Source organism: Aspergillus mulundensis, assembly GCF_003369625.1.
Source record: "Aspergillus mulundensis strain DSM 5745 chromosome Unknown scaffold_0, whole genome shotgun sequence".
NCBI classification, from domain to species: domain Eukaryota; kingdom Fungi; phylum Ascomycota; class Eurotiomycetes; order Eurotiales; family Aspergillaceae; genus Aspergillus; species Aspergillus mulundensis.
In genome coordinates, this window is record NW_020797888.1 from 1,566,102 (window position 1) to 1,580,115 (window position 14,014).

The 14,014-nt window shown below is 52.2% G+C and overlaps 6 protein-coding genes across 6 annotated transcripts; 2 read left to right on the forward strand and 4 right to left on the reverse strand.

Moving 5' to 3' along the window:
* Positions 1–1,135: 1,135 nt before the first annotated feature.
* On the reverse strand, positions 1,136–2,304 carry DSM5745_00435 (uncharacterized protein; the record flags this gene model as incomplete). The annotated part of the gene is made up of 2 exons (XM_026742451.1): positions 1,136–2,204; positions 2,258–2,304. The coding sequence occupies 2 exons, from the start codon at positions 2,302–2,304 to the stop codon at positions 1,136–1,138; spliced, it is 1,116 nt and encodes a 371-aa protein (XP_026608296.1).
* Positions 2,305–3,217: 913 nt separating this feature from the next.
* Positions 3,218–3,956, reverse strand: DSM5745_00436 (bifunctional thymidylate/uridylate kinase; the record flags this gene model as incomplete). The annotated part of the gene is made up of 2 exons (XM_026742452.1): positions 3,218–3,750; positions 3,812–3,956. The coding sequence occupies 2 exons, from the start codon at positions 3,954–3,956 to the stop codon at positions 3,218–3,220; spliced, it is 678 nt and encodes a 225-aa protein (XP_026608297.1).
* A 573-nt stretch (positions 3,957–4,529) lies between these two features.
* Positions 4,530–5,844, forward strand: DSM5745_00437 (tRNA-ribosyltransferase family protein; the record flags this gene model as incomplete). Its single annotated transcript, XM_026742453.1, has 2 exons — positions 4,530–5,599; positions 5,670–5,844. The coding sequence occupies 2 exons, from the start codon at positions 4,530–4,532 to the stop codon at positions 5,842–5,844; spliced, it is 1,245 nt and encodes a 414-aa protein (XP_026608298.1).
* A 393-nt stretch (positions 5,845–6,237) lies between these two features.
* On the reverse strand, positions 6,238–8,368 carry DSM5745_00438 (methylenetetrahydrofolate reductase (NAD(P)H) MET12; the record flags this gene model as incomplete). The annotated part of the gene is made up of 2 exons (XM_026742454.1): positions 6,238–8,205; positions 8,252–8,368. 2 exons carry the CDS (start codon positions 8,366–8,368, stop codon positions 6,238–6,240), a joined length of 2,085 nt encoding a protein of 694 aa, XP_026608299.1.
* Positions 8,369–9,792: 1,424 nt separating this feature from the next.
* DSM5745_00439 (Nucleoside diphosphate kinase) lies at positions 9,793–10,570 on the reverse strand (the record flags this gene model as incomplete). Its single annotated transcript, XM_026742455.1, has 5 exons — positions 9,793–10,058; positions 10,118–10,221; positions 10,274–10,317; positions 10,412–10,442; positions 10,554–10,570. The coding sequence occupies 5 exons, from the start codon at positions 10,568–10,570 to the stop codon at positions 9,793–9,795; spliced, it is 462 nt and encodes a 153-aa protein (XP_026608300.1).
* A 445-nt stretch (positions 10,571–11,015) lies between these two features.
* DSM5745_00440 (glucan 1,3-alpha-glucosidase ROT2) lies at positions 11,016–13,977 on the forward strand (the record flags this gene model as incomplete). Its single annotated transcript, XM_026742456.1, has 3 exons — positions 11,016–11,097; positions 11,154–11,901; positions 11,952–13,977. 3 exons carry the CDS (start codon positions 11,016–11,018, stop codon positions 13,975–13,977), a joined length of 2,856 nt encoding a protein of 951 aa, XP_026608301.1.
* Positions 13,978–14,014: the final 37 nt, after the last annotated feature.

The window sequence follows — 14,014 nt, forward strand, 5'->3', positions numbered from 1 at the left end:
TGAGCCCGGGAGGGCTACCACTACTACTACTAGTGTGGAGTCTCGGGACAGCAACAAGAGCAAAGCTCACCTCACTCGGGTCAGGCCAGTCAAGGTTGGGTAGGATTCTATAAATCAGCGGGCGTTAGCCGACTATTATAGCCAAGTCAATATCCAGGGACAGCTGAAGCGGCGATTGGAGGATTCATACAAGGTCACTGGTTCGTTCGACAACTAGTCAGGCCAAAAAGGGAAAGCTAATGGCTGCCAGGGACCTCTTGCGGTGGCCTGATCTACCTTGTCTTGACGACGGGACAAGCTGTTTATAACCGACTCATCGATGTTGAAGGGATCTCTGTAGCAGAACTCGAGTCGAGGTAGAACCTGACTTCCAGGCTTCCTTGCTCTAAACAAGATTTGATCACGACTCTGATTTATGCCTCAGGCGCACTTTCCGGGATTGGTAACAGCCGTACACGGCCAGTACGAGATTCAAAGACTTGGTCCGCAAGCGGGAAAGCTCGCCCGGCTCAGGATGCCTTCCTTGATTACGGTATGCAGATAATCCTGGGCGATAACAAGATCAAAGGGTCAGGAGTGTTAACGGAAGCTTGGTAAGGTCCAGTATTTACTACCCCGAATTGACATTGAAAGCCATGACCGAGTACTTTACCAGCTCCATCACATGATTAGAAGCTAGTCCCGCGGGTGCGTAATCTAGGGTCGATGGTACGCCAGAGCTTATATTGACCCCCAACCACCCATCTTCTGCGCTGCAAACTTTCCATGAGCCATTCCAGAAGATATTCATCCGTCGAACTCCGTAAAGCATCTAGGTCTGTTCCAAGTGCTGGTTTTCTCTACTTCTCGACCCGGTTTTGACTTCCGGACCCTCCTGCGCTATCCCGGAGAACAGACAAAGGCCGACCTGTTGCAGCCATGGATACTGTCTAACAGTACCACAGATGGACCAGAACGTCCATTCAGACCTCGTCTGGCGGCGCGGACCGTCGGAGCAGCCCATGTGGGCTTTGTCGCTGGTGCAGATATTCCATCAGCGCACGAGAACAGGTCTATAAGCGCGCCTTGTTGGTACAGTCCTTGAGATTGTAGTCCGCCTCAAAATGAGCTTGTAGCAAAATAGCCGGCGATTCGTTCAACATAACGGCTCTTCGTCATCGAACTCGCTATCATTGATGATCACTTCGTTTTTTGAGGCCTTCGAATCTTGCTGTGGATGGTTGTTGGCGCCAGACTCCGAGTCAGAGCGCAAAATCCGATCCCAGTAGTCGTCCAGCGAATCCGTATCAGAACCGTCTTCATGTGAAGACTCATCTGCAATATGCACGGTCTTTTCGATATCCTCGACATTTGCTGTTGTATTTTCCTCCTTTTGTAGCTTCTTGTTCCTTCTTTCGCATTTGTTCAGCATCTCTTGCATCATCATCACTCCGCCGCGGGTCCGGATGCTCAGTTCTTTCATCATGAGTGACCATTGAATGGTCTGAGCGCAAGTAGGACACTTCCCAGCAAGTGGCACAAGGCGGTCCGGCTCTTTCGTCGTATCGATGAACTTGTTCGACAAGCACAATATATGGGTAGTGCTGCTACAGCCAGCGTTTGGGCAAACCACTACCGAATCGTGATCCTTGTATTGCGCTTTGCATATCTTGCAATATGAGCCACCAATGTCGTCTAACAGAAACATCGCCTTCTCCAAGTAATCCTTGAGAGGTGTATGATTGGCTTTGATGTTCTGAACGCTTCCAACTGTCAAACTGCGGTCATCACGATTGGCGAAGACGTCCGTACAATCGCCATCGGCGATCATCCTGATGTGGCCCGGTATGCTCCCGTCCACGTGGTCACACCAACCTCTCCATTGCTGCGAGACATCAGCAGCGAAGAATCGTAGAGTGAGAGGCCAGCCACGGAAGTATGTCGATCGTAATAGGAGATGTAGATCCTCCAGATGAGCCTTCAACGAAGTCCGAGTACGGCGAGCTGGGGGTTTTCTCTTCGTTTCCTTTTTCTTCTCGTCACCTTTTGGCTTCTCATCGTCTTTCTTCTCACTTCCTTTTACCTTCGCCTGGCTTTTAGGCCTCTTCTGAGTCTTTGCTAGTGCATCCTGTTCTTTCACATCTTCTTTGGCCTTCGACTGCGCTTTCTCGTCCGGGACTTCTGGCGTAAGGTGTCGAGTGGCCGCGGGATGTTGCCATGCCCATCTAAAACCTTGTTAGAAGCCTGCACAAGGACTTAACATGGAGGGTACACTTACTCAAACTGTAACGCTGCAATATTACTCGTAAAGCCTTCTACGACCATTACCATTTCCCATGGCCGTCTTTTTTCATCCGCGGTTCGGCGAGCGCCACCCTTGCATAGTCCGTTATGTTGAGCCAGGCGCCGGGCAGGATCCGGAGTAGAGCCAATGTATAGGGCTTGGGTTTTGTATCCATTTCCCATCGATCGAAGTAGGTAACAGCAATAGTACGCTGGAACTACCTTGGATGCTTTTGGCTGTCCATCCTTGGCGAAACCCATTTTATGATCGAGAGCGAGGTATTTGGTGGGTTATCACCATGCCCGTCAAAGTAACCAAGAAGGGCCTCGGGATTAAACCATGGGCTTTTCTGTGTTGGTGAAATGAAAGGGAGGGTTTTCTAGGACATTGGTGGTTGTATCGTTTAACCTTAGAAGCTGGTAGGAGGTATATATTTTCGGTAACCGGGGCAATGCCGTTTTACCGAGAGAATTTATACGATTCGTACGATTTGTGCACTACCACTAAAAAGCAAAACAATCGTAATAGCCAAGATTAACCAAGGTTACATAGTCTTCATCACATGAAATATCTATAAGACGACCATGAGTCGGACCGAGTTCCATAGGAGCCATGTAATAGTCACGTGACAATACAAGAAAGGACGAGCTCATTCGGTCTCGTCTTGCAATTTCCATTGTCTCGCGTGATCAAGACGGCGCCTGTTTCTTGATTGCTTTTGAATATCTCTCAGAGATCTTTGTGCATTCTGGCGATCTGGTTGAGAAACCAGCGCCTTTCAATGGCGGGATCAGGAGCTTCGCTAAGTGCCGAGAGACAGCTGGCCTTTACTCGTCGAGCGAGGTGGGCGCGGCTCAAGTCATGATTGGTTTCGCGATTCTCTCATCCATACGGAGTAGAAGCCCTGGCAGTTGTCGAGGTAACCATCGATATCAAGCGAAAATAGGTAGTCCGTCATAAACCGTGAATCGACTCCAGCTTTCCTAGGGGGCTGGCCGGGTCCACACGTGCAATACACTCGTTTACAACCATTGAGATGTCCTGCGACACTTCTTCAAAAGACTTCCCGGCGTCAATTGTTTGGATATTGGTATTTCGTTGCATGCCGAAGACGCTGCTAAACAACTCGCGAACGCGACTTTGCATAGCCTCGTTCTCGTAGCGCTCTCCACCAAACCCACCGCGCTTCGCGGCTTCCTCAGAGGATATACTGAGGAATATGCAGAGGTCCGGCTTTGGTAAGCCAATCTCTGGTTCCCAGGCCCAGCCTAGGTTGAGTGAAGGGTTGCCTTTGGCGGCCGAATAGACTGCACCGGAATATGAGTAGCGGTCTATGATCACATTGGTCCCGCCTGCGATATCCGACTCGATGCTCTGGGCAATCTCCCATCGGTTGGCAGAGAAAAGGAGATGGATGGAGTGGTCATCTAATTGAGATTGTCCGCGTAGATAGCTATCAATTAGCTTCCCAATCGCCGTCGTTCTGTCTAAGGAAGAGCAACCCAGTCAATTCGCGCATTCGGAACCTTCAAAAAGAGATTGGAATACCTGGAAACCTGATGTACTTCGCGGAACGACCAGACTCTTGTAGAGACTTATGAAGGAACTCGCATTGGCTGGATTTGCCTGCTCGATCCAAGCCCTCAACAACAATCAGGGCCCCGCGTCCCCCACGCGTTCCATCCGCGGCCATGCTGTAAGAGGGCGAATTCCGATCCCAAGGAGCTCGTGCGGAAGCAAGCGAAGATCGTATGTGCCTTAAGTCCGCGGCAAGCTGAAATCGTGATATCCAAGTTTATGACCCTGTAAGGAAGATGCGCCAGAACCCTAGACTTGAGAGAAAACAGGATCCACCGTGATCTGGAGAAATTGAGCCACGGCGGAGCTCTAGGTACCTATCGATAAGACGATAACAGCCTTGCCAACAACGCGACAATTTTTACTCCTTCAGCTGCACATACTTCAGCAGCGCATCGCCATGGGATCACATACAGCCTCACAGTCGCCAAACGAGATGTTCAATTTCAGCGTTCTGACGTCTTCAGCAGCAGTCCTCGCCCCGCGGTTGGGACGACTGACGATCGCCGGCCGAAAACCCATCTCGACGCCCCACTACATCCCTCTGACATCGCGAGGGGTGGTCCCTCATCTCGCCCATGATGTATTGCGCGACAGTACCTCGATCGGTAGCTTGTACATCGGCCTAGAAGACTGTATGCACTTCGATCCAGAAATATAGTCTAAAGCGTGGAATGCTGACACCTCAATGCCCGCTGGGGCTCAGGTTTCAGTCATAGAGAAACAGCACCTGCAGTACAAAAAGAACTCATTACCTGTCCCACTATATGCAATTCCGTCGGGGCCTCATGAGTCTGCCCTGCGCAAATTCATTTGTGCTCAAAATGACCTGCTTCTGATTTTCGGCGCGCGCCGTGAGCCTCCAATCGCTTCTGCGCCGGCGAATACAGATACATCGATTGCTGTCCTTACATCCGTGGGCTATGCGCAGCTAAAGGCAGAGGAGTATCTTGGAGCCATCCAGCGCCTCAAACCGGACATAGTCATAGGTCTGGCAGACCTGCTTATCGGACCAAAGCCGGGTATCAAACGGCGAGTGAAGATGGTCGACCGCACGCACGCTTTTACCACACATGCGACGGATAACCTCTACGGACCCGAGCTCTCGGAGCATAGTCGGTCGAACGCGGCGTATTTTGCGCCAATACTTCCGCTTGAAAACACTCAACAGCAGCTATATCTCGAAGACCTGGAAACAGATCTGCGGCCATCCATCTCCGGACTGGCACTCTACGAGCCCGCGTCGCTCTCAGCCGTCCCCGAGTCTCTAGGAGACCTCCCTCGTCTGATTTTCAGCGGACCAGAAACGCCACACGACCTGTTACGTGAGGTCGAACTCGGCGCAGATCTTTTGACCATCCCATTCCTGGCCAATGCCTCGGACGCAGGAATGGCCTTCACCTTTGTCTTCCCGGCTCCATCTGCAGATACCTCGCCAGAATCAAATCCACGGACCGAACCTCTCCCTCTCGCCGGTGATCTCTGGGCACCATCAAATACTACAGATACCGGCCCCCTAATCGAATCATGCTCCTGCTACGCCTGCCAAAAGCATCACCGCGCATACTTGCACCACCTCCTCTCCGCAAAGGAAATGCTCGCATGGACCCTTCTACAGATCCACAACCACCATACGATGGACTTCTTCTTCGCCGGTATACGCCAGAGTATTGAGCGCGGGACATTCGAAGAAGATGTCCGCACCTTTCAGCAAACATACGCTTCTGAATTCCCTGAAACGACGGGCCAAGGACCGAGGTACGCTAGTTCTCTTATCATCCCCGTTCATACTTGTACATACTAATTACCATACTCCTTTCCCCTGCAGACTCCGCGGCTACAAACTCCCCACCTCAGGGCGCGCCCAACCACGCCGCTACCCACCCGCCTACGGTAGGCTAGACATCGCCGCGGGAAAATTCGCAGAGTCTCAGTCTGATCTTGCGACTCCTGATACGGGCGCCGATGGTCTGGAAGAGCATGGGTTCGCGGAGAAGGTGTAGCGGTTGCCTCAATAAGGGTTGCCTTTGAGAATAGCACTGGGAATTCTGGCTTGCATACAGGCCAATGGTTTTCCTTTGATATCCTGTTGTGGGGATAACCTTGGTAAATGGTGCGACTTGGTCATATAGCTCTCTTGGTAGCTTGGTTTCTTGGTGCATGGGTACATGCATAGCATGATTAGGGACTAAGGTTATTTTGGGCAGATCCAGGCCAAAGAGCGAGTTAATGATTGAAATAGAACTCAGAACTAGAACTCCGTCTATTGAACCCATTCCCGAAACGTGATGTTGAATGTATATACACTAAGTTGAAGAAAAGCAAAGGGAATGCAACGACTCATGCGCATCAAGTAAGCTTTACCAAATGTCGTACAGTGGTAATCCATGACTACCCTAACAGTTTGCCAAAAGCCTCCACATGAACTTCTTCTCATCCTCCTCCTCCGCGGAACCAGTCTCCGTCCCAGCTCCAAAGTCCTGACCGACAACGCAAACAAGCCATACGTCGTTCTTTGTCTTCTCTATGAATCGCTCCGTTGCCGAGTTCCTAGGATAAATGCGGCGCCATTCATCCCAGATGCGGTATGCCTCCTCACCCCAAGCTCGGAAACTGACTTCCTCGATGATGGTGGGTGTGACGATTTCCTTGCCGCGGAAGACACCCCACGTGACGGCGTTGACATTGTTAGGATTCATTTCGACAGGCTCGGTGTCTGATGTGTCGGCGGGAAGGGACGACTCGAAATCGCCGGCGGCGTTGGTAGCAAACCAGGCGAGTTTCTCGTGGCCGTGCTTTCGGAGAAGAGGTTTTAAGGTATTTGTAAAGTCGGATGATGGGCAGAAGAACTCGACGAAGGGTTTTTGGAAGACGAATCCCTCGCCCGGGGGACCCCAGCCGAAGACTGGGTCGTCACTGCGAACGCCGTTAACGGCAGGCTGGGAGGCCAGGGTCCACCAGCCCTTCTTGTCGATGAGGGCGAGGAGCTCCGGGCGGATGGTTTCTGTTTCAGCGTTGAGCCCGCTGGTGTTTTCTTCGGCACCACCCTCGGACCAGGGAACCATGTGAAGGTCTCCGGATACGTGGCGGCGGAAGAGCTTGCTGATGTCGTCGGGGGAAACGGGATAACCCCAAATGCGATGGGCGACGGACGGGGCGACGTGTAGCGTGGGACCGTAGCCATCAATTTCACCGAAAGCTGGGGAGCGAGCATCACCCCAACGACCGTTAGGGAAGTCGTCCCAGGTGGCTTCTCGGCCGAGGGCACCAAGACCTTCCGAGATTTGAAGAGTTGTGTTGCGATCCGGGGGACCGGCGGGCAGGCCTGCGCTTGCGGCTGTGGCTTCGTGCGTTATGGAAACATTGGATGACCCGTCGGAGACCTTATCAACAATCACGCGGTTGTGAGGGAGAGAGCTGATGGAGGAAGCTCGCCGCCGCCTGGTAGCTTTTGCTGCATCGACCGTGAGTAATGAGACGCCATCGGTCACAGCCTCTGCATCATCGTCATAGTCCGGAATCAGTTTGCATCGTTCCAGAATGAAGGACACTGTCTTCTCCAGGTTCAGGGTGTAAAAGTGGAAGCCTCGGAACCCAGAAGTGGGCAGCTTCCTAATACCATCAACAAGCTCGGCGATTATATCCACACCCAAGCGCTTGACAGCATCATCGTCGTGCCTGGCCTCTTCCAGCTTCGCGAGAATAGGCGGTGGGACCTTGACGTGGCTGAGTTTGGTCACTCTCGTCAAGATCTTGTAGCTGTGGATGGGCATCAGGCCTGGGACAATAGGAATGGTCTTGAACGCTCCAGACTCGTGGTTCCGGAGCATATTCTCATAGTTCGTGTAGGCGTCAATATCGTACGTCAACTGCGTCATGATAAAGTCGGCGCCCGCCTGTGTCTTCTCAACTAACCACGGCAAATCGACCTTCGGATCCTGAGTGCCCTGGAATGAATCGGCAGGATGGCCTTCTGGGTACCCGGCAACACCAACGCAGAAGTAGTCGCCATACTTTTGCCGGATATACCGGACCAGATCGACGGCGAAGGTGAAGTCCTTGTTGCTGTCGTCCTCCCCGTGCATATTGTACTCTTCGCTCCGCGGAGGATCGCCACGCAGCGCCAGAATATTCCTAATCCCCAACACCTTCGCTTCTTCCAGCGCCTGATCGACCAAAGTCCTGCTCATGTTCGTACATGTCAGATGTAAGCATGTTGTCAGCTGTAGTTGGCGTTGACAAATCTCCGCCAACTCGAGCGACCTCGCCGCAGTGCTACCTCCAGCACCCCATGTAACTGTAACGAATAGCGGGCGCAATGCTTGCGCCATACGCTCTAACCGCGCTTGCAAATTGGCAAAACCCTAGAACATCATCGTTAGCCCATGAACCCTTGCTTTGAAGGCAAACCGCTGAATGCGGGGAGGAATAGAGCCCCACCATCTGAGTCTTTGGAGGGAAGAACTCAAGAGAGAAGTAATTCGCGCCGGGCGGCAAAGCCGCGATCTTATCTGTAATCTTCTCCATGGCTGGAAGTATAGGTTCCAACTAAAGGTATGATGGATGTGAGGAAGAGGAGGAAGAGAAAGGGAGAGAGAATATGACGAATTCGGGGAGGACTTCGAGTGGGTTTTTGTTCGGAGTATCCTCGTCGCCCCCGGCCCTCAGTTCCAGTCCGGATATCGGCCTGCCGCACCCTACAGTTTCGGGATTTCAGATCAGCTCGATTTCTGGTCAAAAGCATTCTCTAGCAGGGATTGCGCCTCTCATCAAGACGAGATATCTGGCGCAATTACAGCAGCGTCGCATTGTCGGCCAGCTCAATCTCATCGGCTCTTTTCTTCATCCCAGTTGCCGCATAGATCCACCTTTAGGTACCACATACCCAACATGCACCACGTCCCCGAACCAGAACAGTTATGCGTACAAATGATCGACTATGTCCTGGTCAACTTGCCAATAGTATCTCTCTTGGAGGGCTACAGGACATCTCGCGGTTCAAAATAGGCACCGCTGCAAACACAGCAAACAGAGGGCATCAACACTGCCCCATAGTTTATTCCTGGCGGAGCTGGAGGAAGCTGACAATTGTTTAAATAGTGATACGTCTCCGCCGTTCACTCTAGGAATTCCCAATAAGCCTTGTGTGCTGAGCAGCCCGCTTCGTAATTATCTTTCCAGGGGCGATCCCTAAATGCCTTCAAACCACATTCCGCGCATATTCCGCCTATATTCGCGACTTGGCTTGAGATCTTCACGTCGGCACCTCAGTACACCACCAAACCCTACACCACCTCCTCCGAAAGACGCCCAGTCCCGCCTGCGTCGCTTCAATGACCGCCTCCCTTCGTTTCTCCGCGCGTACACAACCCCTCTGCTCGGTGCGCCGGCAACACACGTGACATCGTTCTTGATTCTGCATGAGATAACAGCGATAATACCGCTCTTCGGACTCGTTGCAGCATTTCACTACGGGAACTGGCTGCCTGATTTTACATCGTATAGCGGGTTTGAGGAAGGGACTCGGAGATTTGCGAGGTGGTTGAGGAAGAAGGGTTGGGTGGAGGACAGTGTTGATGTGGACGAGGTGACGGCGGAGCCAGCTACAGAGAAGAAGGGCGTGCGGTTGGTACTGGAGTTCGCGACTGCCTACGCGGCCACGAAAGCTTTGTTGCCTTTGCGGATTGTTGCCAGTGTATGGGCGACGCCGTGGTTTGCTAGGACTGTCTTGGGTCCAATTGGAATAGGCGCGAGGAGGTTATTCCGAGGGCAATAAACCGGACATCTTCCTGCGTGGCGCCGACAACAGACCTATAGATATGGAACACGGCTGTTTAGATTATGAAGGTTTTTATTGTATGAATTCTATTCACAGAGCATCTGTCCTGTCTCGTTCCACTGCACCGCGTTACTGCAGAGGCAGTTTCCTAGTGGCATGGCTCAGAGAGAATTTACTCCTTCTCGTAGATCCAGGAGAAAGCGTTGAGCTTGTAGCTCTGGACCTCCTCAGGGGTGAACCAGAGGCCAATCTCCTTCTTGGCGTTCTCAACGGAGTCGGAACCGTGGCAGACGTTGCGGCCGACATCGATGGCGTAGTCACCACGGATGGTACCGGGGGCGGAGGCAAGGGGGTTGGTGGCACCGAGGATGGTACGGCCGGTCTTGACGACGTCCTTACCCTCCCAGACCATGGCGACGATGGGGCCGCTGAGCATGTCTATCCTGATATGAGTATACATTCGCGAGCATGCAAATAGCTCAGGCGGGGAAACTCACAGGTAACGAGACCGGGGAAGAAGGGCTTCTCCTTGAGGTCACCGTAGTGCTGCTCGAGGAGGGACTTGGAGGGGGAGGTGAGCTTCATGGCAGCGAGCTTGAAGCTGGAAACAGTCAGTATCTCTGTTGACATGGTATTGAGGGTATTATACGCACCCACGGTTCTCGAAGCGAGAGATGATGGGGCCAACGAGTCCACGCTAACGGGAATGTCAGTGGTGGTCTTCATGGGGGAATAGCAGTCCGGTTCGTTGAAATATGTCGTATATAGATCAATTGCTGCTCAATGCGTACCTGGACACCGTCGGGCTTGATAGCGATGAAACTACGGTGAACAGTTAGCTTGACTGGCTCGAAGAGGGGTAAGGAGAATAAAGAAAGACTGATGAGTAGTTGACTATCTCGCAAGGGAAAGGAAGGAAGTTCATGTACTTACGTCTGCTCGGAAGTCATTTTGATAGGGATTGAAGGTGTAGAGGACAGGAAGTCAACAAGATGCGTTTGAGGAGAAGGAAGAAGCGGAAGCTGGTGTTGAGCTGGCGAAATTCTTCCTCTTATTCAGTTTAAACGCCTGTGTGGGGCGCTCGAGTTTGAGACTGAGGGGCTTTGGCGGCAGTGCATGCCTGACAGCCTTGGAGCCTGAATGGTCAGAATCGAGTTGCTCTGTGGCAGTGTGGCCTAAACAGTGAGGTGTCTAACCCCGGCCGCCAAAGAGGACTAGCGCTGGAGCTCTCCGCCTCCAGCATGAGGCCAGCCTGGAAGCACTTGACTGCTCAAGACTTGGTCTATAGCACCTTGTGTGGACCACAGCTCTGGTAGATGCAGCTCAGAGCCCCCCGTGGCAAACATTGATACTCGGAGATTGAGTGTCTCTGGTTGCATCCATTATTCAGACACCATGGCCCGGAGCCGGCTGTCATCCAGCTGGACCCTGCTGGTCACTTTAGCGATACTGTTTGGCTGCTTCATCACACCTGGAGGTACGATCAGTCTTGTCGCATCTATATTGCTGCATTCTGACTCTTTGCTGCTATAGCCGCGGTGAAGCATGAGAATTTCAAGAAATGCTCTCAATCAGGATTCTGTAAGCGCAACAGAGCGCTTGCCGACGATGTCTCAGCCAAGGGCTCATCCTGGAGCTCCCCGTACGAACTCGATCCCTCAAACATTCAATTTAAAGACGGGCAACTCCAAGGAATGATTTTGAAAACCGTCTCGCCGACCGAGAAGGTGAAGCTGCCTCTGATCATCGCTTTCCTGGAATCTGGTGTCGCACGAGTTACTGTCGATGAGGAGAAGCGCATGACCGGTGATATTGAGATCCGCCATGGAAGCCAGGCACGTAAAGAGCGATACAACGATGCACAGTCATGGGTCTTGGTCGGTGGCTTAGACGCCAGCAAGTCGGCGATCCTAAGCACGGAAGCTGAGGGATATACTAAGGTTCTGTATGGACCTGATAATGCCTACCAGGCTGTCATCCGTCATTCCCCCTTCTCAGTGGATTTCCAGCGCGATGGCCAGACCCATGTGCAATTTAATCACAAAGGGTATATGAACTTGGAACATTGGCGGCAGAAGGTGGAAGCTCCAGCTGAAGATGAACAAGATGTTCTTGGATCTCAGGAAGATGAGAGCACTTGGTGGGAAGAGACCTTTGGTGGAAACACAGATTCAAAACCCCGAGGAGCGGAGAGTGTAGGATTGGATATCAGCTTCCCTGGCTACACTCATGTGTTTGGTATCCCTGAGCATGCAGACTCTATGTCCTTGAGAGAGACCCGGTAAGGTGCTTGGTCTTTCTGATCCTGTTTATGAAACTGACAGTTACTAGAGGAGGAGATGGTAATCATGAAGAGCCTTATCGTCTATACAACTCGGATGTGTTCGAGTATGAACTCGACAGCCCCATGACTCTGTACGGAGCAATTCCATTGATGCAAGCCCACCGAAAGGACTCGACTGTTGGTGTTTTCTGGCTCAACGCTGCCGAAACCTGGATCGACATCGTGAAGTCAAAGACCGACACTCAGAGCCATTGGTTCTCCGAGGCTGGACAGCTCGACGTGTTTGTCTTCTTGGGGCCTACGCCTGGCGAGATTAGCAAGAAGTATGGCGAGCTCACTGGATACACTCAGCTACCTCAGCATTTTGCTCTCGCTTATCACCAGTGCCGCTGGAACTACGTCACTGACGAGGATGTCAAGGAGGTTGACCGCAACTTTGACAAATACCAGATCCCATATGATATTATCTGGCTTGATATCGAGTATCTTGATGACCGAAAGTACTTCACATGGGATCCTTTGACCTTCCCCGATCCCATCAGCATGGAGAAGCAGCTTGATGAGTCGGAGCGCAAGCTTGTGGTGATCATTGACCCACACATCAAGAAGCAGGACAAGTTCGACATTTCCAAAGAACTGAACAGCAAAGGCTTGGCTGTCCTGAATAAGGACGGTAATGTCTACGAAGGATGGTGCTGGCCGGGAGCTTCCAACTGGATCGACTGTTTCAACCCTGCGGCCATCAAGTGGTGGGTTAGTTTGTTCAAGTACGACAGGTTCAAGGGAACCCTTCCCAACGTCTTCATCTGGAACGATATGAACGAGCCTTCTGTCTTCAATGGCCCGGAAACCACAATGCCAAAGGACAACCTGCACTATGGCAACTGGGAGCACCGTGATGTTCACAATGTCAATGGCATTACGTTTATCAATGCCACATACCAGGCTATGCTGGAGCGCAAAAAAGGTGAAATACGCCGGCCATTCATTCTAACCCGGTCATTCTATTCTGGTGCCCAGCGCATGTCTGCCATGTGGACAGGAGACAACCAGGCCACCTGGGAGCACTTGGCTATCACCCTACCGATGGTGCTCAACAACGGAATCTCCGGTTTTCCATTTGCCGGTGCGGACGTTGGCGGATTCTTCCATAACCCGAGTAAGGAGCTTCTGACCCGGTGGTATCAGACCGGTATCTGGTATCCGTTCTTCCGTGCGCACGCCCACATCGATACTCGCCGTCGCGAGCCATATCTGATTCAGGAGCCGTTCCGTTCGATCATCACGGAGGCCATTCGGCTGCGGTACCAGCTCCTCCCTGCCTGGTACACTGCTTTCCATGAAGCTTCCGTTAACGGTACACCCATCGTGAGACCTCAGTTTTACGTTCATCCGACAGATGAGGCGGGCTTCACTATTGACGACCAGATCTACCTCGGATCTACTGGTATCCTCGCAAAGCCCGTGGTCACAGAGGACGCCACAAGTGTCGACATCTACATTGCGGACGATGAGAAATACTACGACTACTTCGACTTCACTATCTACCAAGGAGCAGGAAAGCACCATTCAGTCTCCGCTCCTATAGAGAAAGTGCCTGTGCTGATGCAGGGCGGACACGTTATCCCACGCAAAGATCGACCACGCCGTAGCAGCGGACTCATGAAATACGACCCGTACACGCTAGTGGTTGTTCTCGACAAGAACGGACAGGCGGAGGGCGCTTTGTATGTTGATGATGGAGAGACCTTTGACTACCAAGGTGGGGGATACGTCCACCGCCGGTTCCGCTTCCAGGACTCCTCACTCGTGTCGGAGGACATTTCAACGCACGGTCCTCAGACGGCTGCATATCTCAAGAGCATTGCCAGCGTGGGTGTTGAAAGAATCGTGGTTATTGACCCACCCCAGGAGTGGCAGGAGAGAAACACGGTGACTGTGATCGAGGATGGAGCAAAGACATCATCCTCGGCCCAGCTGGAGTACCATACTCAGGGAGACGGCAAAGCTCCGTATGCTGTGGTGAAGAACCCCAACGTTGGGATTAGCAAGACTTGGCGGATTGAATTTTAAGCTCCAGCGCTTGGTTAGATAGAGCACTAAATGGAAA